Below are 27,186 nucleotides of genomic sequence, written 5' to 3'. Positions count from 1 at the left end.
AGATAGATCCATATACTTTCATTATGGCTCGTACTGTTGGGGCCATGCTAAGAAATGGGGAAATGAAGCTCTAACCCATGCCTCTAAATGAAATGAATTTTAGTTATAGGGGATGCAGTATGAACTGTTTATCCCAGGCATTAAATTAGTTAGACATAGTCTTGCATTTTGCATAAATGTGATTTCAGCCATCGTTTGTGTTGCTGATTGCAAAAGTAGATTACTTGCATAATCAATAATCTTGACCTTTATGGACTCAGCCAATTATGTTGTGATCATAGATATAACACCATAGTTAATGCAATACAGTTGTGTATAAAGAGTTTAGCATTAAGGCATATCTAGGAAATAGATATGTGAAATAATAAAAATATTATTAATAATTTATGGAGATTTGTTTTCAGTATTTTATTCATTTACATAATTATATAAGTACATCTGGATCCTTGTAATTTTAATATTTTTTTGTTTTACAGATACTGTTTTGCTGTGATGATGCAACACTTGGGGTAGCTAACATTCCCTTAACTCATCTTGTAAAGAATAGCACCGATATAAATGATCATCCTACATCAGTGGAAGGAATATTTAAAGTTTGTATTAATATATAACAATGCTTGCTTTTCATATTCCAATTCAGTGATTATATGTTTGTTTTTATTATTTAACAGTGTGTTTTTCCCCTTAAATTAAAAATTTTATCATTATGCACTGCCATGTTGCTGTCAAACATTTGTCCTTCCAGATATTCTTTCAGTGGTTTAGAAGTGGGATGCTGAAATGGATATGTCTATACTGTAAGGGTGGAGGCTCAGAATCTTCCAATCTCTGTTGAGCACTATGCACTGAGCATTTTTGTGAAGAATGCGTGCTTTCTTTGAGTGCTTTTGGGACTCATTTTCTTCAATGTTGCTTTAATCTTTTATCAGGAAATCCTTCAGAGTAGCAAAAGACTGAAATCAGACTTCTGTGTTTCCAAATTTTTTGGTGATGGAGAATTTGTGTAACACCATTTTGTGTTTGATCTCAGGTGTGTAGTGAACCTTGATATCAATCCTTGTCTTATTGCATATCACAGTCTAGTCAAGAAATGCATTCCTCTTCCTACTGAGATTTTCCAAATGTTTAGATGGCATCTTCAGCTTTCTATGCTCTCTGATGAAATATCAGCATCTTTGGAAATCATCTTGTACTTGCATTTTGATAACAGATACGATTGGCTGGTGCTATACCACCAACACTGATGTTAGCTTCTTTGTGAGAGTCCACATACAGAACTGCAGCAAGCAATTGTCCAAAATAAATGCCTTTTAACTTTATTAATACAGTGGATTCCGGTTATTTGGGCCACCGGTTAATCAGGGCAGCCGTTTATTTGGAGAAAATCTTAAAAAACAGAACCCAATCGAGAAAATAGCCAAGGTTTACTTTGCTTAATTAGGACAAAATGCCATTTAATTGGGGCAGGAGACTGCAGCACTGAAGATTACCCTACGATTGTCTCCGACCGAACTACGTGGTACGGTCGGATTTCTGGAGGTCACAACCATAAAACAATAAAAACAATTAGCAGTCACCTGTTTATTGGGCTTTTGTGTTAGTGAAATCTACCATAAACTGATAGTAAACTCGATCTTATTGAATTTGGGATAATATCAACAGCTGGAATTCTGTGGGTTATTATGGTAAAATGTGTTTACACTTCTATGGAATCTTCAATCATATAAAAAAAATAATTTTCATAATCTTCTCTTCATTCCTATTTTTAAAGCCTCGTAATTTGTTACTCCGTTCTCACTTGCGCATATTGTGTTACTTGCAATTTGTGTGTGCCGTCTTCTTTGTTATTGATTGCTTATCTTTTTACTGTTTTAAATTTTAACCCCCACCCACAAATAACAGTGAAGAGAAATGTCAACTAGTTTAGTTAGTATGTAAAATAATAAAATAAATTTTCTGTTTATACTCCGGGACGACCAAACGGTCAGAGGAGTTCACAAGATAGACAGAATACAAGAAACAGCACCGTATTCAGCAGTCACGGGCTTGAACCCCGGTCACTCAAGACACGTGTACTTTGTATGCACTCGCGCGCCTAACCACTAGGCTACGGCAGTACGTATTAATTCTTCTGATTTTCACGTATCATTTAATTTTTTAATTGGTAAGGTAATAAAGGGTAAATTTGTACTTAATATATCTTTACTTTTATAGCCTGTGGATAATATTCCTCCTATTTTCGCTAATTAGAATCGCTGTTTAATTGAATTAAAATTCAATTCACAAACGTGATCACAATGACCGGCGCTTACTGCACATCGTATAGTGAACAGTACTTTACAATTGTGACTCCATCGTAACATGATTTGATTGTACAGTGAACCAATTGTAAAGGGGGGGGGCATTGTATTTTTAACTATTTACATTGTTGTTGTTGTTGTTATTTGGTTTTTAGGAGCATTAGCAACTAAGGCCATATTGCTCCGGTGATATGCGGTGGTCATTCCCTGACCTTTCCGCATCCTCTGTATTTGGTGATCACGGGCTTGAACCCCGGTCTAATCAAGAAGCGTGTGCTACACACTGCTGCTCCTGCCCACCTGGCTACGGAGGTGGCCAACTATTTACGTGAAACTTCGGATAATTGGGGCAGCCGCTTAATCGGGCCAAAATGCACTAGCCCCCATGTGTCCCAAATAACTGGAATCGACTGTATTTATATGGTCACTGCTATTTGCAGCTGTGTACTATGGGGGAAATTGCTTATTGGCTCACAGATAGGCCAATAAGCAAGCTAAGTGCGCATGCAATTTTCATTGTTTATGGATAAACAGCAAAAATTACAGTTCAAATATGAACAAGTCCCCTTGCATTTACGTCATTATTAAAACAAGCATATTTAAATATACATAAAGGGAAATTTTTAAAATTAAAGTATACATTACCCTATCATTAATATCCAGACAGCCCTCCGTTGATAGTTGGCCATGTAGTACTCAAGCACATTACATGTCGGACACAACTATAAATATGCTTGTAGATCTATAAGGAGACAGTAGTAAAATTGTGAGTGCAAGGTGCCACGACTGATGCAATTAACCAACTTCCAGCATGGAATGATAATACGGTGCAACACAGTCTGTAAGTGACATTTCAATGGCACTGAACAGTCCTAGGTCAACAAGTGGTGATGTGATCTTCAAATGGAAGCAGTGATGCCGAAACTGTCATAAAACAATTTGGAAAACCTCCAAAGCTGACAGAATGCAACAGGAGAGCCATGCAAAGGATTGTCTGTTCAGAACAAGGTCAATGTTGCTGCAGCATACACACAGGCAATCAGTGAGATGACTGGAATGTATGTCAGCATCAGTATAGTATGAATGATGCTGCTTAATATGGCTTACCACAGTAATGCAACTGTTCACAAGTCACTAATCATTCCAACTAATGCCAGATGCTGTCTGACTTGTTATAAGGATAACAGACCAATGGAAATGGAAGCTGTGCTTTGAAATGTTGAGTCAAATACATGGTATACTAATCTGATGGTCATGTCTGGGATTGGCCAATGGCTGGAGAAAGCTACCTGCCAAATGGTATCATGCTAACAGTGATGTTTGTTGGAGGCAGCATGATGGTCTGAGGCTTTCTTTCATGGTTTGGCCTGGGAACATTGATTATATTCAACAAAACCATGCTGCCACAACATTAACTATGTTGTGGCAGCATGTTGGCAAAGGCCCACAATGGTATAGCATTAGCATTAGCAAGGGCACGTGATACAAGAAAGCAAGCTTATATAGCATCAGCCAAAAAAAAATCACACCCCTTTCTCATTTCATCCATCCACTCACTCCAAATGTTTGTCTAGTTCAGCCTTGAATCTGTTTAAGCTATGAACTTCTACAACAACAGATGGAAGTTTGCTCCAACAATCAACCACCTGCTGGCTAAAGGCAAACCTCCGCACATCTATCCTACAACTGTCTTTCCTCAATTTGAATTTATGCCCTCTTAGGCTATTGTTATTTTGTTATTTGGTTTTTTTTTTAGGAGCATTAGCAACTAAGGCCATATTGCTCCGGGATATACGGTGGTCATTCCATGACCTTTCCGCATTCTCCATATTTGGTGGTGACGGGCTCGAACCCCGGTCTAATCAAGAAGCGTGTGCTACGCACTGCTGCTCCTTCCCACCTGGCTACGGAGGCGCCTGCCCTCTTAGGCGATTATTCTGAGCAAGAGGAAGAACCCCATCAGCATTGAGCATGCTCAAACCATTCAAGGCTTTATACACCTCAGTCAGATCACCTTGCAGGTGCCTAGTCTCCATTCCTACCCTCATTTTTGTTTTCCCAGTGCTCTGTCACGCCAAACTGACTCAAAATTGTGCTGGTCACATGTATCAAGTATATTCACTTTCTTAGATATTTATATGATTCTTAACTAAGACCATAACCATCCTCCCTTGAATATGATGAACTGTCCCTTGAGAGATGATCTTATTCTTCATCTTATCCCTCAAGTTCCACTAGGCAGTGCACCCTCTGGGATCATCCTGTTTGAAAACATTTGGTAGTCACTTTAAGTAGTTTATAAGAAGTGACTATTAATAGCAAGACTGTGCAAGCAACCACAACACACCAAGTGCCACCTGTGAAACAAAGGCACAGCAGTTGACTTTGAACCTTTAGCTAGTTGTTTGCCAAGTTACATTCCAACTGTTTGATTGTATTCTTTCTAAAGGCTGCCGTAGCCTAGTGGTCAGGCGCGTGGGTGCCTAAGTACACATGCCTTGAGTGACCGGGGTTCAAGCCCGTGACTACTGAATACGGTGCTGTTTCTTGTATTCAATCTATCATGTGAACTCCTCTAACCGTTTGGTTGTCCCGGAGTATAAACAGAATTTTTTTTTTTTTTTTTTAAATGCATTGTTTTTATTTGGTTTATTCCTTTCCTCTCTATATATGTTTAAGAATAAAACTCCCTATCTCCATTCTTAGCTAGTAATTTCTCATACTCATATTTTGCATGCCTAAGTTATAACGAAATACAAGATGGAAGGTTCCCCCATAACTCAGATGAACTTTCTCTCTTGTATTTCATCATAACCGATAGAATCCAAGAAGCTTTTTAGTCCATAATAATCATCTTACTTGAAATTAAAGATGAAATTCAAAACTATTGAATCTGATTGATCAACTTTTTTAGGAGAATATAGTGTAGCTATGAAATAACAAGACTGCACAAGCAGCCATTACACACCAAGTGCCACCTGTGAAACAAAGCACATATGTTGACCTTGAACTTTTCCATAGTTGTCAAGTCATGGTCAAACACTCCCATTTACTTTGCAGTGCAACAGGTTTTCATTACCTTATATTTTTGCTATATTAATAATTTATTAATATAGTTTTGAGTTATGTCAAGTTTATGTGAAGATACTATGTCAAAAGCTCACATGTTTGAATGGTATAAAAGATTTTCAGAAGGAATGTTAAAGACAATAAATGACCAGGTGCCATTCAATATCCATGAAAACTGATGAAAATGTGGACCAAATAAAAACATTGATTAGAAGTAATTGTTGTTTAAGCATTAGAACGGTTACATCAGAACTCAATGTAGACAAAGAAACAGTTAGACAAATTTTAACTGAAAATTTATGCATGAGAAAAGTGTGTGCCAATATGGTGCCAAAAATTTTGAATGAAGATCAAAGAATGATAAGACTCAAAGTTTGTGAAGATGTTTTGAAAAAATTTGAAGAAGATCCAGACTTTTTAAGTACTGTAATTACTTGCAGTGAAAGTTGGCTGCTTCAATACAACCCTGAAACTAAAAGACAGTCGATACAATGAAAGACAAAACAATCTCCCATACCAAAAAAAAAAGCATGAATGTCAGGATCAGAAATGAAAACCATTCTTCTTTTTTTCTTCAATATTTAAGGAATTATTATGGCTGAATACATTCCACCAAATCAGACTGTCAATCAAACATACTACATTCTGACAAGGCTGCATGAAAAAATTCAAAAGAAGAGGCCTGAATTGTGGGAGGATGATTGGCACCCTATTTCATCAACATGATGAAAACAAATATCTTCTCTGTGTGCAAATGCACCCTACTTGCCATCCCTAGCCCCTTGTGACTTTTTTCCTTCCCTAAACTGAAAAGTTTACTTAAGGGAATCCATTTTCATTCCATCAAAGACATTCAGAAAAAAAAATTACCAAAGTGTTCAAGGGCTTACAGAAGATGACCTCCAGAAATGTAGTAGTAGTAGTAGTAGTAGTAGTAGTGGCACATGATGCAAGAAAGCAAGTGTAGGAGCTTATGCAGCATCAGCCAAAAAAAAAAAAAAAAAAAAAATCATCACACCATTCCCTCCAAATGCCTGTCCAGTTCCTCCTTAAATTTATTTAACCTATCAACTTCCACAACGACAGATGGAAGTTTGTTCCAGCAATTAACCACCCGCTGGCTAAAGGCAAATTTCCGCACATCTATTCTACATCTATCCTTTCTTAATTTGAACTTATGTCCCCGTAGGTTCGTAATCTGAACAAGTGGAAGGATCCCATCAGAATTCAGCGTGCTCAACCCATTCAAGGCCTTATAGACCTCAATCAGATCACCGCGCAAGTGCCTAGTCTCCAGCCACTGCAATTTGCAGAACTTAAGCCTCTCTTGGTAAGAGAATCCCTTCATTCCCCTCACCAATCGTGTTGCTCTTCTCTGTACACGCTCAAGCAAATCTACATCCTTCCTAAAATGAGGCCTCCAGACTTGTACGCAATACTCAAGGCGTGGCCTGACCATTGCCGTATACAGAGGGACAATCACCTCCTTTTCCCTGCTAGCAAAATTCCTATATATCATTGACAAAACCCCATGACCTGCCCTAGCAGCCTGTCTGCATTGCTCAGAATACTTCATATCTGACTGCACAATTACTCCCAGGTCTTTTTCATTTTCTACCACCTTAAGTGTAGTACCACACAGTTGGTACGTTTCTCTGGGGTTACTTCTACCCATATGCAGTACTTTGCATTTGTCAAGGTTGAACTTCAGTTGCCACTTCTTAGCCCATCTGCCCAAATTATCTAGATCCTGTTGCAGTAGCACACTGCCATTACTGTCATTAACAACCCTGCCAACCTTTGTGTCATCTGCAAACTTCGACATTAAGCCTGATATACCTTCATCAATATCATTGATAAATACACAAAACAACAGTGGACCCAACACCGAACCCTGTGGGACTCCACTAATAACATTAGTCCACGAAGAGCAGCACCCATTGATTACCACCCTCTGTCTTCTCCCACTTAACCATCCTTTTATCCATTGTAGCAACTTACCCTTAATACCATTCTGCTCCAATTTGTACAGTAGTCTTCCATGCGCAACAGTGTCAAAAGCTTTCCTGAAATCCAAGTATATGATATCAAAATTATTTTTCGCATCCAGTTCCTTTGTGACCACATCATAATAACCAATCAAATTTGTCAGACAAGACTTTCCCTTAACAAACCCATGCTGTGTTTGAATTATTGCTGCAGTCTTGTCTAGATGATCCTGCAATGCATCTTTAACCAGTGACTCCATTATTTTACCCGGAACAGAAGTTAAACTAACTGGTCTGTAATTACTCGAAAGCAATTATTTTATTTTGAAGGGGATAACTTGTAAGGTACGAATTATTTCATCATATTTATTTTATTGCAACAGTGCCATTATTTAATAGCCACACCTCGCACACATGAATTTCACAGAAAATGATTTCTTTCTTTTAAGTAAAGATCCCTTAGAGATTAGACATAGAATAAATGGTAGGTGCTTGCAAATACTGTTCAATAATATTAAAACAATTAAAACAATAAAGAATGTCACATATAAGATCAATTAAATTTAGCTGGTTAAAACTATTATAAATATATATCAAAATAAAACCATTAAAAACACAATATGAATAGTAGCTTTTGGCTACTATCCGTATTGTTTAATTTTCACTTGGGGAGATCTGGGTTTGAGTCTTGTCGTTTACTAGAAGAATTTTTAAAGGACTCTTAAATTTGGTACTGTAGTTAGTGCCAACCTCAGGCAGAGGGAGTAGGGTTTTGCTTCATGAATTATTCCAGTTTTTCAGCCTGCACGACATGTAAATCAGTACATGAATATATACTTCTACAGATAATATGCTGTGGTACAATATGAACTGGTGCCTCCGTAGCCAGGTGGGAAGGAGCAGCAGTGCGTAGCACACGCTTCTTGATTAGACCGGGGTTCGAGCCCATCACCACCAAATACGGAGGATGCGGAAAGGTCATGGAATGACCACCGCATATCCCAGAGCAATATGGTCTTAGTTGCTAATGCTCCTAAAAACTAAACAATATGAACTTAGTTGCTGATGCACCTAAAAATTAACAACAACCCTCTGCCTCCTGCCCTGCAGGCACCTTGCAATGCATATATGAATCATACCCATATTCATCTCATACAGTAACCTGTCATACAGGAAAGATTCAAATGCTTTGCTAAAATCCAAATAATGCCAAAATTATTTCCTCCATGTGACTCATGAGTGGGTGGGTCAAAATAGTAAACCAGGTTAAACATCATTTTACCTTAACAAACCCATGTTGTGTATTCGTTCAGAATTCCATTTTTATTTAAATGTCCCTGTATTTCTGCTATCCCTATTATGTCAACATTATCTGTCATGGCATTATAGGTTACTGGGCTACTGGCTCTTGTCACAGTTTTCGCAGTCGTCTGGCCTGTAGTGTAGTTTACCTCCACTCTCATTTTATCTCTGCTTGCAGCTCGCTTGCCACAAAAGCTGGCTGAGACTGCACAGTACCATTTTAAAAAATAAATTAAAAAATCTCACAACACACAGAATCTACACTGGCTTGCATAAGTTCTGAATCTTGGAAAGCTTTTATTGCACTCGGGCCGCTTTTGATAAGAAACATGGTTCCTTTCTCCCCTCCCCCCCCATCTTTCTTAAATACATTATACATACCATAATGAAACACATCATTCCCTATTTTGAGGTGACACCACATTCCATTAGCCCTATTATGTCAACATTATCTGTTTTAGCCAGGTGTTGCATTTTATGAACAACACTCCTGAGATACACAATTAAGACTAAGTGTTTTTGTATATTGTATTATCCTAACACATCCCTTGAAATTATTTAAAACTTGTTTCCCTAGAATTAGCTTCCCATTCATATTCACTACCAGCAGCTCATGTTTAATATCAACTTTTTCAGCAACAAACAAAAGCGCTCTTGAGACGTTGACCCATATCATAACAGTTACCCTTGATCTTTACCCCCATAACAAAAAGTTTCCCCAAAAACTCTTCTGACTTTTTCTGAACCCTTAAGGCCTCCTCAGTGATACTGATATCAAGGGAATTTTTTTTTTTTTTTATACTGTTCCTCATATTGTTGGTAGGTTTAAATTCCATATCTGTATCTATGTTCTCATATTTAAATGCTGTTTTATTGAGTTAGCTCCTCAACTTAATTGCATGTAATTATATATATTAATTTTTTGTGTAAATATCAATTTTCATTTGATATTTCAATATGTTTGTGGTTGCTCTGATTAAGGAACCACTATTATCGGGTGTAGATTTTAATGATTTCATTTTATTTATTTATTATTATTATTTTATTTTATTTATTTATTATTTATTTTTTTTTTTTTTTGAAGAAGGGTGGGTTGAGAGGATGTTAAGTTATTTCTGAGTCCATCATTTATAGTATATACTTGTCATTCATTTCTAATTTTTTTTTTTTTTTTCGAATTGGCAGGATGAAAACCTATATTATATATTTTGATTTCTGTATAGGAAACATGAGAAAAAACTTGCTGTTCCTCTTTTATACCTGTGTTTGAAACAGCAGCAAATGGAAAACTCTTGTTTCTGTCAACTTTGTTTGACAAAAACAACCCCTTGTTTTTGTCAGACGAAGTTGAGAATTATTTGCTTTTGGGACAGGAGGAACTTTTTTTTCCACATAGCCAAGGTAATTGGTTTTTTGGCAGGGGGATTGTACAATTTTTCTCCCAGAATATTAAGTGTTATCCATTCATACAATCAGAGGTACCTCCCTTTAAAATTTTCTCCATATGTATATGTAAGAGTTAGGTTTTCAGGCACCCTCAAGATGGCCCACCCCTGCATGCAATATACAGACACTGTGTACTGTCAGATGGTGAGGGTGCAGATGCTACACTTTGAATAATTTAGAATTTAATACAGTGCATGGCATTTTTTATAATCACATATGTGTTATCATTTGGATAATGTTAATCACTTTTATGAAGTCCCAATCAGATGTATATGAAGACATAAAAAAATGCTGTTTTTTGTAATCAGGCTTTGGTTTACGTTGTTGTGTTTTTGCCTTGTCGTGGTTTACATGTGTGCATTGGAAATGATCAAGTAACATCTTGATTTGTTCTTGAACTTTGACACATTATGTGGCTAGTTACTGATTTTGCTTCTTACAGTTCGTGTGGTTGTCAGTATTGTCATTCCATAAAAAGAAAGCACTCTCTCTCTCTCTACTCCTACCAATCTGGCTGTTTTACAGTAGAGCATTAACCCTTTTCTAATTCTTGATTTTAATATTTTCTTTATTATTTTAATGGTTTGTATGGATTTCCATAAACATTATGACAGTTTCATTTTCATTGGTGACTGTCCACTATTTCTTCAAAAAATAGTGAATAGTTTAATTAAATTAAACAGTCAAATTAAATTATTTTATATTGCTTTATTTTCATGCTTTTTTCCGTCCACTTTCACTTTTTTATATATACACATTTCCACTCTGCATCAGTAAACAATGCTGAACAGTTGCATTCTTGTTCCATCGGTTATTGTTATCAATCAGTTATTATTATCAATAAGGCTCAGTCCCAAATCGATCACAATAAGCCCCATCCACTGTATAAAGTGGCTACTAATAAAAGTTATATATACAAGGGGGTATCAAAAGTTCATACCCTGATCTAGATGCCATTTTTGATATAAGTTGTCTACATATTCAATAACTAACATGTGAAATTTCATTCCTGTAGGAGATCGTACACCAGAGGTTGAGCCCGGAAACTGAGGAAGTACGCTGTGGTTGACAAAGTGGAGTATCAAGTTCCTGCATTTGCATGGGGCGCCTCCGTAGCCAGGTGGGAAGGAGCAGCAGTGCGTAGCACACGCTTTTTGATTAGACCGAGGTTCGTGCCCGTCACCACCAAATACAGAGGATGCGGAAAAGTCAGGGAATAACCAGCGCATATTCCCAGAGCAATATGGCCTTAGTTGCTAATGCTCCTAAAAACCAAATAACAACAATAACAGCATTTGCATGGCAAGAAAACTCAGGAAATTGACAAAGAAATGAAAGCTGTGTATGGGCAGAATTATCCATCCTATGACACTGTAAAAAAGTGGAAACTGGAGTTCCATTGCAGGCATACAAGTGTCTTTGACAAGCCAAGAGAAGGAAGGCCATCAACATCCTCAGACAGTGAGACGGTTGCAAAGGTTGAGCAGCTGGTGTTGAGTGACAGACTTGTGACAATTCATTTCATCACAAATGCAGTGGGAATTAGTTATGGGTCTGCCCACAGAATTTTACATGACCATCTGCACATGCCTAAGGTCTCCACACAATAGGTTCCAAGATTGTTGACGCCTTTGCAGAAGCAATGTCGAATGCAATGTTCTTGCCAACTGTTGGATTTGTGTAATACGGATGTTGAGAACTTTTATCAACATTCTCCTGACCTAGCACCATCAGACTTGAAGAAACCATTGCGTGGATGCTGCTTTGATTCGTCTCAGGAAGTCATCATTGAAGTGTAATCATGGTTTCAGGAAAAAAGTGCAGACTCCTATGATAAAGGCATTAAAAAACTGATCAATATATTAAAAAATCGTGGAAGTTATTGAGCCCTGTAGCTCTGAATTTTTTACAACTGATCAATAGATGGGAGAAATGTGTTACTATACATGGAGAGTACGTAGAAAAGGATTAAAGTTCCTTGAAGTTTCACCTTTCTAGGGCTGTTATTTCTAGGTAAGGGTACGAACCTTTTGATACCCCCTTGTATATCCTGTTTATACTTAGATATGCAACACAGCTCACAAAACACATAGTATTTTGTATAGTCCAAAGCATTTTCCACCCAGTATCTTCAACATTCAAACAGCAATATCTTGGAAATTAAGTTTTCTGGAACAGTTTATTATACATTTTCATTTCACTTTACACTTAGAATATACTTTCTTAAGAAAATTGTGCATTTCTGACATGTCCAAAATTTTATTAAAGTTCTGAAGTTATTCTGTGGATAAACTAAGATAATCTATTTCAGCATTTATTTACTTAATGTTTGTTTTGTAAAAAGCACTGTGGTATTTGCATATGGTATATTTTTCTTAACAGTGCAACAGAAAAAAACTTAATTTTGCCTGGTGCTGCAAAATTCTTTAGTTTTTTTTAACTGCATGGCTAATACTAAAACATATATTTTTAAAAGAACCATACGTATTGGTAAATTTTGTTTATTTATTATATATCTAGGTATATTCCATTGCAGACATACCTGAGAATTTGGTAGAGGATGTTAGAAGTGAACCACAAATTGGTGCCTCTGTTGTTCTCTGTAAAGATATGGTATGTTAAGTTGCACGATAATTAATGTAGTTATGGTATATGAAGAATTTTTTAAAGTGATCTATTGAAATAATTGCATTGTGTATAATACTTGTTATAGTAGTACAGCATCATCAGTAAATTTTAATAGACTGGTGGGATATTATCAGTTTGGTATAATTGGATTATAATGAATAAATTACTATGTAATAATTGAAATCATTTATTAAATTGTAAAATTCTCTAAAATGCGATAAAAGTGAAATAAGCTTCAATATACAGGGTGTCTCAAAAATACACGGCATAACTTCAGGAATAACTTCCTCATATGTAGACAATAAAAATATTTTATATCAACATAGTTTCAGAAATGCTTGGTTTCCGAGTTTTGAAGGTCTGTCTATGACACTTAACTGTTCACATCACCTTATAGTAATTGTTCAAAATGTCCACCTTCTGCCTGAATACAGGCCTCACATCGACATCTCATGGACTCGTGAAGACGATGCCAAATTCCTGGCATGTTTCGTATTGTCTCACAACCTGCCACAATTCGATTGCAGAGAGTTTCCACATCAGCCACCGGAAACGAATACACCAATGACTTTAAATGGCCCCACAAGAAAAAATCTAGTGGGTTTAAATCAGTGAGCGTGGAGGCCAGACAGTTGGTCCACCTCTACCTATCCACCAACCAGGAAACCTTCGATTCGGGTAATTGTGGGCTAGGTGGCTGAAATGTGTGGGAGTGCCATTGTGCATGAAGTGTGCTTGTTGACGAATGATCAGTGGTGTGTCGTCCAAGAAATCAGGCATGTAGTTTTCCAAAAAGTTTCTGTACGCCTGCCCTGTGAGTTTGTTTGGAAGTAGAACATGGGGCCCAAAAAACTTATCGCCGAAAACACCTGCCCAGATGTTGAGGCTGAACTGTTGGTGATGTGATGGAAGAATTGCATGTAGGTTTTCCTCATCCCATACATGCTGATTGTGAAAGTTTTGGATTCCGTCTCATGTGAACTGTGCTTCATCTGTGAATATCACTAAGGCAGGAAAGTGAGGAGTTGTAGCAGACTGCTGCAAGAACCACTGGCAGAACATTACTCGCACAGGGTAATCTGCTGGTGACAAGGCCTGTACCCCATTGCATATTAGCATTAGCATTAGTAGAGACATATGATGCAAGAAAGCAAGCTTATGCAGCATCAGCCAGAAAAAAAAAAAAAAAAAAAACGCTCCCATTTCATCCCTTCGTTCGTTCCAAATACCTGTCCAGCTCAGCCTTAAATTTATTTAGGCTATCAACTTCCACAACAAGGGATGGAAGTCTGTTCCACCAACCAACTACCCGCTGGCTAAAGGCAAATTTCCACACATCTATCCTACATTTGTCTTTCCTCAATCTGAATTTATGCCCTCTCAGGTGATTATTCTGAGCAAGAGGAAGAATCCCATCGGTATTGAGCATGCTCAAACCATTCAAGGCTTTAGACACCTCTATCAGATCACCTCGTCGGTGCCTAGTCTCCAGACACTGTAATTTGCAAAACTTAAGCCTTTCTTCTTAAGAGCAACCCTTTGTTCCATTTACTAATCTTGTTGCCCTTCTCTGTACTCGTTCCAGCAGCTCTACACCCTTCTTGAAATGAGGCCTCCAGACCTGTATACAGTACTCAAGGTGTGTGACCTGACCATTGCCTTATACAAGGGAATAATCACCTCCTTATCCCTGCTAGAAAAACTCCTGTATATCATTGACAAGACACCATGAGCTACTCTTGCAGCCCATCTGCACTGCTCAGAGAACTTCATATCTGTCTGCACAATTACCCCCAGATCCTTTTCAATCTCTACCACTGTCAGTGTAGTACCACAGAGTTGATACGTTGCTCTGGGGTTGCTGTTTCCCATATGTAGTACTTTATATTTGTCAATGTTAAACTTCATTTGCCACCTCTCAACCCATCTGCTCAACCTTTCCAGATCCTGTTGCAGTAGCTTTTTTTAAATGAAGTCTCCATACTGGGACACAGTTTTCCAAATGCAGTCTTACAATTGACTTATACAATGAAATTATGACCTCCCGATCTCAACAGGATAATGTTCTCTAAATCATTAATAGGACACCATGGGCTTTTCTGGCTGCCTGTTTACACTGCTCATAAAACTTCATATCTGCTCATATCATAACTCCCAAATCCCATTCTTCCTCTACTGTTTTTAATTCAGTCCCACCAAGTCCCACACGCTTCTTGATTAGACCGGGGTTTGAGCCCGTCACTACCAAATACGGAGGATGCGGAAAGGTCAGGGAATGACCACCGCATATCCCCGGAGCGATATGGCCTTGGTTGCTAATGCTCCTAAAAAAAAAAAAAAAAAAAAAAAAAACACCAAGTGTATAATTTATTTTGGATTTGCTATTCCCCAAGTGTAAGGCCTTGTATTTTGCTGCATTAAGACATTGCTGTGACTTTTCTGACCAATCCTGAAGCCTGTTCATGTTATCCTCAAGGAGCACCTGCTTGTCACTGATCATTAACGATTCTCCCAATCTTTATATCAAGTGCAAATTTTGACATTACTTCCTTTATCCCTTCGTTGATGTTGTTTAGGAAAATAAGAAACAACAGCGGTCCAAGAACTTATCCTTGGAGGTCTCCACTTCTGACATTACACCAATCTGAAGAATATCCATTGATCACAGCCTTCTGCTCTGCACCTACCATGCAATCCATTTTAGAATATTTTCAATAATCCTAACATAGAGTAGGAGACTGGCAGAATTGCTTAACAAGTACAGGTCACTGTTGAAAAAAAGCCGTGAAATAGGGTTGAATTTGAAGATGTCTGCAATTCTGCCTAGACACGATAGGAGGGAGTATATTATGAGAGACTTGTCAATCAATTCGCTCCTGGAAAGATTGTGCAAGGCTCAAGGGGTAGAATTTTTTTCAGCCTGGACTGTACTTGTTAACAGGAGAGATTGCTTCTACAGGGATAGGATACACTTAAATAGAAAGGGTGCAAGAATATTGGCTGATGTTATCGAGGCAGTGTTAGGTGGGTCGGAAAACTGCTAGCTTTGGGGGAGACAAAGACGAATAGATTAACAGTAGCCACTGGCAGAGGTGAAAGAGATTCTTACACTGCTTCTCTTGGAATGAGCAGAATCCTGAAAAACAAGATGCAGGATATTTCAGAGACTGCTGGTAGTCATTGCGGTACAAGTAAACACATGGGTTGTGTTAGGGTAGCTAAGAATAGAAATAGGTACATGTATACTTGCGTGTACACCAATGCTAGGAGTTTAGTAAATAAATTTGATGAATTTGAGGTATTGCTCAAAACATCAAAGGCAGATATTGTTGGGATATCAGAGACGTGGTGTCACACAGATATAAGGAATGCAGAACTGAAATTTGGCGAGTACAACGTCTACAGAAAGGATAGACTGGATAGGAAGGGAGGAGGGGTTATGCTATTAGTTAAGAAATACATAAAATCCAAGGAAGTGAAGCCAGTCGACATTGCTGGACAGTGCAGTGTCGAGTCAGTTTGGTGTGACATAAGCATTGGGAGATCAAAATTGAGAGTAGGAGAGTGCTATAGGCCTAATGACTCTGATGAGTATAATAAGAAACTGTACAGGGAAATAGAGTGGGCCAGTAAATCAGAGTCTTATAATGGGAGATTTTAATTTCCCAGATATTGACTGGAATTTGGGGGCAGGTCACTCACACACTAGCAAGGCTTTTGTGGATTTATTGGATGATTGTTTTCTGCATCAGCATGTTCGGGAGGCAACTAGAGGGAGGAATACTCTTGATTTGATCATCAGCAGTGATTCTTCATGCATTAAGAATCTGCAGATAAATGAACCACTAGGTGGCAGTGATCACAGTGTGCTGAAGTGGGATTTACTCAAAGAGGTAACTACCATTAGGGGTAAAGGGAAGGGTTATTGCTTTCGTAAAGACGACTACGATGGACTGAGACAGTATTTAAATTCTATACAGTGGGACCAACTGATGATGTTACCAACAGCAAATGCAAAATGAGAAGCATTCAAAGAACTTATCTTGGAAGCTACTAGGCTTTACATACCAACCAAGAAATATTGTTCAAAGTTTAGGCCTAAATGGATGTCAGATGAACTGATGAGGCATATGGCAGAGAAGAAACATGCATGGGATACATACAAATTAAAACATGACACAGAAGCCTATGATAGATACAAGTTGATCTGTAACTAAGTTACAAAGGAGGTTAGGCAGGCGAAGGCAGATTACGAGAAATCTTTGAAAAGGGATGCAAAGAAAAACAGCAAAGAGTTCTTTACTTATGTAAACTCTAGAAGGAAGAGGATGAATCAGATTGGACCACTTGATATCGATGGGTCAACTGTTGATGATCTTGCTCAGGTAGCTAACAAACTAAATGAATATTTTGCATCGACATTCACACATGAGGAGTTATTTAGCGAGGGGAAAGCCAGAGGTGTATTCAACTCTAGCAGTAAGCTAGAGAACCTTGTAATAACTGAGAGTAAAGTGGAGGAGAAATTGTTGAAGATAAACACAAGAAAGGCACCCGAGTGGATGGGATCTATCCAGTTATATTAAAGGAGGCAGCAGAGGAAGTAAGCAAACCCTTAGTCATAATTATGAGAGCTTCCTTGGACTCATGGGAGGTACCCACAGACTGGAGATGTGCAAATGTGACCCCAATTCACAAAGGAGGATCAAAGGCTGACACAAGTAATTATAGACCTGTGAGTTTAACTTCTGTTCCATGAAAATTAATGGAGGCACTAGTTAAAGAAGCACTGCAGGATCATTTAGACAAGACTTCAGTTATAGCTCGGACACAGCATGGTTTTGTTAAGGGGAAGTCTTGCCTGACCAATTTGATTGGATACTATGATGCAGTCACAAAAGAACTGGATGCAGGGAATAACTTTGATATTATATACTTGGATCTTAGAAAGGCTTTTGATACTGTTGCACATGGAAGACTGCTGCACAAATTGGAGCAGTGTGACATTGGAAGCAAATTGCTGCTGTGGATAAAGGGGTGGCTGAGGGGGAGAAGACAGAGGTGGTAATCAATGGACACTGCTCGTCGTGGACTAATGTTATTAGTGGAGTCCCTCAGGGCTCAGTGTTGGCTCCATTATTGTTTTCTGTATTCATAAATGATATTGATGATGGTATATCAAGCTTAATGTCAAGGTTTGCAGACGATACAAAGGTAGGCAGGGTTGTCAAGGACACTACTGACACTATGCTGCTGCAACAGGATCTGGAAAGGTTGAGCAGATGGGTGAGAGGTGGCAAATGAAGTTTAACATTGACAAATGTAAAGTACCACACATGGGAAACAGCAACCCCAGAGCAACGTATCAACTCAGTGGTACTACACTGACAGTGGTAGAGAATGAAAGGGACCGGGGGGTGGTTGTGCAGGCAGATATGAAGTTCTCTGAGCAGTGCAGACGGGCTGCAAGAGTAGCTCATGGTGTATTGTCAATGATATATAGGAATTTTTCTAGCAGGGATAAGGAGGTGATTATTCCCTTGTATAAGGCAATGGTCAGGCCACACCTAGAGTACTGTATACAGGTCTGGAGGCCTCATTTCAAGAAGGATGTAGAGCTGCTGGAACGAGTACAGAGAAGGGCAACAAGATTAGTGAATGGAACAAAGGGGTGCTCTTACGAAGAAAGGCTTAAGTTTTGCAAATTACAGTGTCTGGAGACTAGGCACCAGCGAGGTGATCTGATAGAGGTGTATAAAGCCTTGAATGGTTTGAGCATGCTCAATGCTGATGGGATTCTTCCTCTCGCTCAGAATAATCACCTGAGAGGGCATAAATTCAAATTGAGGAAAGACAGATGTAGGATAGACGTGCAGAAATTTGCCTTTAGCCAGCGGTTGGTTGGTTGGTGGAACAGACTTCTATCCCTTGTCGTGGAAGTTGATAGCCTAAATGAGTTTAAGGCTCATCTGGACTGGTATTTTGAACGAACAGAGGGGTGAAGTGGAAGTGGTTTCTTTTTTTTATTTTATTTTATTTTTTATTTTTTTGGCTGATGCTGCATAAGCTTGCTTTCTTGTATCAAATGCCTCTGCTAATGCTAATGCTAACATGTTCCAGTTATACAGTAACCTCTCATGAGGGACTGAGTCAAATGCTTTGCTAAAATCAAAATAAACTATGTTGAATTTGTTCCCTACATCCAGCTTATGAAGTCAGACTAACCAGCCTGTAGTTACCGACTTCACTCTTAGAACCATCTTTATTTATTGGCAATACATTGACACTTCTCCAATCCAAAGGAATCTCTTCCAAGTCCAATGATGCCTTCATAATTAATCTCACTGGTTCAATTAATTCTCTGGTTGTCTCCTTCAAAATTACTGGGTATATGACATCAACTCCAGAAGCCTTATTCTCTTTTATTCTTGCTTTTATTCTCAAAAGTTTATCTAATAAACAGTTATCAGTAATTTCAAAATCACTAATTTTATATGACTCAACCTCTCTCACATAATCTCTGTTCAAAATAAAGTCTTTTTTGTCAGTAAAGACCAATGCAATCTACCTATTCAGTTCATGAGCAACATTCCCATTTCGACATCTAGTACATAACAGTCCAATCTGATTTTTTTTTTTTTCTAATTTTTTTTTTCTTCTTTGTATTCACATACATGAAAATTCCTTGTCCCCATGCTTAGCTCTCTTAGCCAGTGCTTTCTGATACTCAGCCTTGGCCTCCCTCACCTTATCTGTGATACTATTACAGATCAACTCATAGCTGTTTTGAACTTCAGTACTTTTCATCACTTAATGGCATATATGTGTTCGTGGCATCTGTAATTTTTGTTTTAAAGGCATTCTATAATTCAAATGTATTCGCCTACCCTCTGCAATCCACTCAATTAATAGATTCCATATAGCACCTTAAAGTGTCATAATCCCCTCTTCTGAAATTAAAACCGTGATTTTATCTTTAATTACTACATCTTTCTCCATCTTCCAACTAATGACCACACGATCAATACCTGCCAGTGGTTCATATACTTTAAGTCCAGTGATGTCATCTGATTCTTGAGTAATGATTAGGTGAAGAATTTCTCACACCTAATATTTTCTCTAACATGCTGGTACAGATAATAATCACCTAGTTTTTTAAAAATTTTGTTCCTCATGACGAGTTTCCCTCCTACTTATTCCAGTCAATCTTGGACAGATTGAATTCACCCATAATAAGATATTCACACTTGCTTGCTATTCTATCTGCATGTAGAGACTCTCATCATACTCTTCACAATCTTCAGGTCTGTAGCTTACTCCCACTCTCATTATGTAATAGCTTCCAACTAACTCACAATGTGCAGATTCTATACTGGCAGACATAACTTCTGACTCAGGAAAAGCAGTTTTCCTGAACCCCCAAAGTATCCTCAATGATACTAGCAAAATCCTAGCACAACCACACCACCATTTTTTTTTTTATCAGCCATTCTGATAAAAAAAAATTTCCCCCTAGAGCCCTGCAGATTCTCTCAAGTCTTCAGTTAATCCATAAGGCTTTCAGCATATACAAAATAGATTCCTTCTATCTACAAGTGTGGGCATGCTGATAAAAGTTTCCCCCTAGAGCCTTACAGATCCCTCAAGTCTTCAGTTAATCCACAAGTCTTTCAGCATAAAATCCCTCCTACTTTAAACTTCAGTACTTTTCATCACTTAATGGCATATATGTGTTCGTGGCTTAATGACTATTGTGTCTGAACTGAATTGCAGACACATACATTCTAACCTAACTCAGAGAATTTTTTCAGTGTGGTCCTATATTTATTCAACGAATGGTCAGGTTGCATTTGTTTAATATAGTTAAGTCCCACACATGAATAATAATACCCTCTTTATCCCCCCTTAAAATCTGACATTTGCCTCTCTTTACTCCCCTTAAATTCTGAGAACTGTTTTTTAACTTGTAAATCATTACTATAATTTTATATAAATTAAGTGTAATTACTGCAATTTAATAAATAATCTATTAGTTGAATGTGGCCTGTGATAGATTTTTAGAATTTTAGATGATCCACAACATGAAAAAGTTTTCCTACACATGCAGTAAATCAGGTGTCAAATTCAAAAATGCCCAGGGACCATAAAGATAGCTCTTGGGAGTTAAAGGGTGGTCCACACAAATGATTCTCAGTTGGCTCAAGGGTTGCACTAGTGTGCAAACAGCATATTAGTGGCATAATTAAGCAAAATATATTAAATATTTTCTCCTTTCAAAAAAATGCACACATTCATAACCATCCACAAGGCTTTCGGCATAAAATTTCTCCTATTGTGTCTGAGCTGAATTGCAGACACATACATTCTGACCTAACTCGGAGAATTTTTTCAGTGTGGTCCTATATTTATTTAACAAATTATGAAGGTTTGTAAAAGTCATGAACTTTGTTTAAATTTTATATTAGTGTATCTTCTTTAAGTGTCACCATTTTGCCATTTGGATTATTTATATTTAGTAAAATGTGATATGAAAGTTGACATACTTGGAGTCTGCATAACAAACACTTTCTGCAAATGGTTGCTGGGCCTTGGCAAGCTGCTGTAAATAAATATAAGTACAGGGTTGTTAAAATTAAAGCATCCCTATGTAGAGGGCTCTGGAGCGAGTTCTAAGTCTCGTACTGAAGAGAAAGTTGGACAACAGATACAATAAAGAATGCACTCACCATTTGTTGAAAAAAAATAATTTGTTACAAAATTTGTCACTGTATGGCGTGTAACTGTCTTAATTACGATTATGCAAATAACGTAAGTTATTTGCATAATCGTAAGTTATTGTCACGGCACCACTACTCAGCTCTACTGTACTGTATAAAAGCAAAGCAGTCTGTTTGCCTGCACTACAGCAGAAATGCCAGCAACGTTGCAGGAAAAGGCACTATTAGTGAAGCTGTACTATCAGAACAGCAACAATGCAGCTGCGGCTATCAGAGAATCCGGCATCAGAAGTGCATAAAGCGTGGATCTATGACTATTTGTGCTGTCCACAAAATGATTGTGAAATTTGAAGCGACAGGACATCTTGGTGTTCAACCAGGTAGAGGTTGAAAATGAGCGGACTCCTCTCGTGTTTAAGATGTGGCTATGGCTGTCGTGGATTTATCAAGTCAATCTTCACGTGGTAGCACAAGTGTGCCAGCTGTTTCTCGTGAACCGGACGTGCCGTATTCCACTGTAAGGCTAGTAATGCATCAGGTGTTGCAGTACTATCCTTACAAGATGCACATGATACAGCAGCTAAAGCATGGTGATGCAGATATTTGTTTCACATGCACACTTCAGTTTCTGGTGTGAATGACAGTAGATATCACTTGGCCATGGAACATCCTTTGGAGTGATGAAGCCCACTTATGCTTAAATGGACAAGTGAATATGCACAACTGTCGCATTTGGGCAACAGAAAACCCTCGAGTTATCTAAGAGGTCCCATTGCATTCTCCAAAAGTGACAGTGTGGTGTGGATTTACGGCCACATTCATGATTCAGCCATATTTTTTTGAACAGGTAACACCAACTGGACCCCCACCTGTTCTGTCACTGGACAGCGATATTGTGAAATGTTGGCAAATTTTGCAATACCAGAGCTGCAACAATGTGGATTCCTTCGGGATACCATATTCATGCAAGATGGTGTGCCACCCCACATCCACCGTTGTGTCCAAAGATTGCTTTGGCAACTTTACAGACAAACGGGTCATCAGCCATTGTTTCCAGACATCTTGGCCACCCTGATCACCGGACCTCACCCCATGCGACTTCTGGTTGTGGGGTTTCTTGAAGAACCAGGTGTATTTGGAAGGATGTCGAACTCTGGCAGATCTGAAGGACAGCATTAGACATCATGTGCTAGCTATTCCAGTTGAATGCTACGTTCTGCTGTAGAAAATGCTGTTCTTCGAATGGAAACTGTTGTCGACCACAATGAAGGACACATTGAACAATTGTAGTGCTGTTCAAGTGATTTGTATTGCCACAGCACCATAGTGACGAATTTTGTAACTAATTTTGTTTTCCAATAAATGGCGAGCACATTCTTTATTGTGCCTGTTGTCCAAATTTCTCTTCAGTACGAGCCTTAGAATTCACTCCAGAGCCCTCTATATAAGGATACTTTAATTTTAACAACCCTGTACAGAAAGGAATTCAGTAATTACAGGCATTACACTAGTTAAATACTTAATGTGATTTGATAAATAAGTTGATATATTATCTAAGATCCTTACAATACATAAATGGTAATTTGCTTGGGCACTTATTTATTAACTCACATTAAGTATACAGGGTGTCTCAAAAATACACGGCATAAATTCAGGAATGAGTTCCTCATATGTAGACAATAAAAATATTTTATATCAACATAGTTCCAGAAATGCTTGGTTCCCAAGTTATTAAACGGAATGTCTTATCTCCCGCATGTCATTTCCTTCGTCACAAGGTACTGACAGAATCACAAGGTACTGACAGAATTTAAACCCACTAGATTTTTTCTTGTGGGGCCATTAAAAGTCATTGGTGTATTCGTCATCCGGTGGCTGATGTGGAAACTCTCCGCAATCGAATTGTGGCAAGTTGTGAGACAATACGAAACATGCCAAGAATTTGGCATTGTCTTCACATGTCCATGAGATGTCGATGTGAGGCCTGTATTCAGGCAGAAGGTGGACATTTTGAACAATTACTATAAAGTGATGTGAACATTTAAGTGTCATAGACAGACCTTCAAAACACGGAAACCAAGCATTTCTGGAACTATGTTGATATAAAATATTTTTATTCTCTACATTTGAGTAACTCATTCCTGAAGTTATGCCGTGTATTTTTGAGACAACCTGTATAATGTGAGTTAACAAGGAACATAGCTTGTTAATTTTTTTTTGTTTTTTTTCTTTTCCATATCATCATATGATATATGTGTTTGTTTGTTTTTTTTTTTTTTTTGTTTTTTTTTTCAGGTAGATGACATACTCATTATAGAAGATGCTAAAATTCCTGATGTACAGACTGATAATCTACCTGAAAGCAAAACAAGCAGTAAAGGAAATAAAAATCATCTTGAGTCTGATCATTCTCCACCACTGAAATTAAATAAAGATCAAAATGTAGACAATAAAGATAAAGCGAATAATAAGACTCTATCAGAAAGTACACTAACCTCATTAAATGGAGGTAAGTTTGAAATCATTTCATTATTTATATCTGGCCAATACATGCATTGATCAAGAGGCATACGCTATAAGTCATGATAATGCCAAATTATTTGTAGAATTATTATATCCAAGAAAAATCCGTTATTTTTCAATATGTACTGTCTTTATATGTGGTTCTAACTAATAATGGACACAGTTTTAACAAATGACAACATGACTTTGAAAGTGGGGAGGGGGACATTGCATCTATCAGCTGTTGTTGCCAATTTTAACTTACAAAAGCCAAAATTGAAGAAATTCTCTGGAATTTCTTCAATTTTGTCCCTCTGTATAAGGCAATGGTCAGGCCACACCTTGAGTACTGCGTATAGGTCTGAAGGCCTCATTTTAGGAAGGATGTAGATTTACTTGAGCGTGTACAGAGAAGGGCAACAAGATTGGCGAGGGGAATGAAGGGATCCTCTTACCAAGAGAGGCTTAAGTTCTGCAAATTGCAGTGGCTGGAGACTAGGCACCTGCTCGGTGATCTGATTGAGGTATATAAGGCCTTGAATGGGTTGAGCACGCTGAATTCTGATGGGATCCTTCCACTAGTTCAGATTACGAACCTAAGGAGGCATAAATTCAAATTAAGAAAAGACAGATGTAGAATAGATGTGCGGAAATTTGCCTTTAGCCAGCGGGTGGTTAATTGCTGGAGCAAACTTCCATCTGTCGTTGTGGAAGTTGACAGGTTAAATAAATTTAAGGAGGAACTGGACAGGCATTTGGAGGGAATGGTGTGATTTTTTTTTTTTTTTTTTGGCTGATGCTGCATAAGCTCATACACTTGCTTTCTTGCATCACACGCCACTACTACTATTACTATTACTACTACTACTACTACTACTACTATTCAGATGCAGAAGTTGGTGAAATCAAATGAAGTATTACATAAATAAATGTAGACGATATGATTGCTTCAAAAAAAACTAAATGATGAGGTTTTTTTTTTATTTGTAATTTTTTTTTCTTTTTTTATTAATTAATAAACAATTTTACTCTAATTCTGACAATCATGTGAAAATAAGAAATTAATTTTTAAAAGCATTTATGTACAAAGTTTTTGTTTTCACTAAATTTTATGAAAGAAACTCATGCCACAGAGTGGCTTGAAACTCAAAAGAATCTCATGCCCCTATCATAAACTGATAACACAGAACCCATGTTCGAGAAAATCACTTGTGAAAGGGTTAATATTGGCCATACTGTATAAGAAAGCCAAACTGAAAGAATTTGGAAGGACTATAGCCTCAACCTACGAGAAATTCACTTAAGGTTAGTGCAATAGCATCATGTTTTTACATAAGTGAATCACCAAACTGGTGAAAATGGTGAAAGCCAAACTGTTATTGCACTTGCACACCTGCCTGCACAAATCCAGTTGGAAATGCAAAATTTCCCAGAGCATCAGGTTACAACTATACAGCTACCTGCAGGTGGTTGGCATATTAACAGATGTTCCTCTGACCTCTTATACCAGCTGCTCTGTCATGTTTTCCACAGATAATATGTATGAGACACAAGCTATTCTCTTCATAAAAAAAAAAAAAAAAAGTCTGGAAGGCCTCACAAACTCGTGGAACATATTTCATGAGACTTCCAGAACTTTTGTTCATTAAGGTATCACTTCTCATCTTCCATCTTTGAATAACATATGCAACAGTGGATTTTGGGAGGTTCTGACAAGTTGCAGCTGTATACACAGAAAGGTTACTGATGTAACATCCAACCATCCCATATTGAAAGGCTAAGTTCAGTTCTGATTTGCAACCCACACTGGCTTTTAATGTACTGTTGATGAATGAGCAAATCCATATGATATATACCAATATTAGTGATCCCAGTACCAATTCCTGAGTGACCCTATTCTTAGTGCTAGTCCAATCTGAAATATAACCTTAACCTTATTGAGATTTATGGATTAAATTCCTAAATATAAAACTATCAACCCATTTTATGTAAGAAAATTGGAAATTTTGCTCTCATTTAACACTGTACAAAGTGTCTCTTTGTGAATTTTTTTTTTTTTTTTATATTAATGAGCATATTGCAATGAGGATTTTTTTACCCATCTGTTGATTAGTTTAATTTAATATGTTTACTTGGTCAGAAACTATATTTGTGGATGTTATCTACAAGAAGAATAAGAATTTGAAACTTTCCGAATGTTTCTTTGATTTAAAAATTAACGAATCAAAGTAGAATTTTTGCTACTAAGTTAAATTCATGTTTTGCTACCATTCTGTTCCCAAATTTCTAGTATATGCAAATATGGCTAAATTTTATTCAAATATGTATAATGAGACATTCCACATTAAGTTGAAATAATTATTGCTTATTTGAGTTAAGTTACTGAGTAGAACTTCAGTTTTTTTAAAATTCTGTTAACATCTGTGAGTGTTACATGTCTCTAGATGAGAAATTTAACAAAGTTGCAGAAGATGTAAAGAAGTTAAAGAGTAGACCAACAGATGAAGAGATGCTGGATTTATATGCCCTTTTCAAACAAGCTGTTGTGGGAGATTGCAGAACAGAACGTCCTGAGTTGTTTCACTTAAAGGGTTAAATCAAAGTGGGATTCATGGAATGGAAAAAAACGAATGCCACAGACTGAAGCCAAAGAAGCATATATTGCCCAACAAATGACCATTAATCACAACCCTCTACTTCCTGCCTTGCAGCCATCCTGTGATCCAGCTAAGGATCATACCTGTGATTACTGGCTGTCCCAGTTTCCTCTTGTGTAATTGTGAAAACAGAGATAGATACTCTACTAAAGTCCAAATAAATAATGTCAAAATGAAATGGTCATTAACCATGTAAAAGAAAGTTAAGAGGTTTTATATATACAGGGTGTTTCAGTTAAACGTTTCAGAACTTCTAAGAGGGGTAGGGTACATCCTGACAACTCGAAATCATATAGCAATGTGGGGTCGGAAATGCTTTCCTGAAGCGGTGTTGTACACAGAAGCACCATAAAGAAAAGAGACCGTAAGTGAGAAATCGTTTTAATAATACATGAAAAGAAGCAAAAGGTACATGGATTAAAGTAAGTGTTCGAAGTTTCTTCCACGGGCTACAATACACGCCTCACATCTCCGACGCATGGACATCCGAACATTCTGGAATACTCCAGGCGAATTTCGAATTTCTTCGGCAGCTACTGCGATTCTTGCAACCAGCTCCTCAGCATTGTCAACAGGG

The 27,186-nt window shown here is 37.7% G+C and overlaps 1 protein-coding gene across 1 annotated transcript in view; it reads left to right on the top strand.

Moving 5' to 3' along the window:
* Positions 1-27,186, top strand: part of LOC150085249 (centrosomal protein of 120 kDa-like) — a 213,987-nt gene that overhangs the window by 100,407 nt on the left and 86,394 nt on the right. Inside the window, exons 4-6 of the mRNA XM_090374498.1 lie at positions 477-593; positions 12,626-12,718; positions 23,746-23,959. Of these exons, the coding sequence (XP_090230624.1) occupies positions 477-593; positions 12,626-12,718; positions 23,746-23,959 (424 nt within the window). The remainder of the gene's footprint in view (positions 1-476; positions 594-12,625; positions 12,719-23,745; positions 23,960-27,186) is intronic.

The sequence above is a fragment of the Mastigoproctus giganteus genome, chromosome 5 (assembly GCF_048544385.1).
Source record: "Mastigoproctus giganteus isolate SK-2022 chromosome 5, ASM4854438v1, whole genome shotgun sequence".
In the NCBI taxonomy this organism is placed as follows: domain Eukaryota; kingdom Metazoa; phylum Arthropoda; class Arachnida; order Uropygi; family Thelyphonidae; genus Mastigoproctus; species Mastigoproctus giganteus.
The sequence above is the reverse complement of the archived record's forward strand: the minus strand, read 5'-3'. Positions and strand labels throughout refer to the sequence as shown.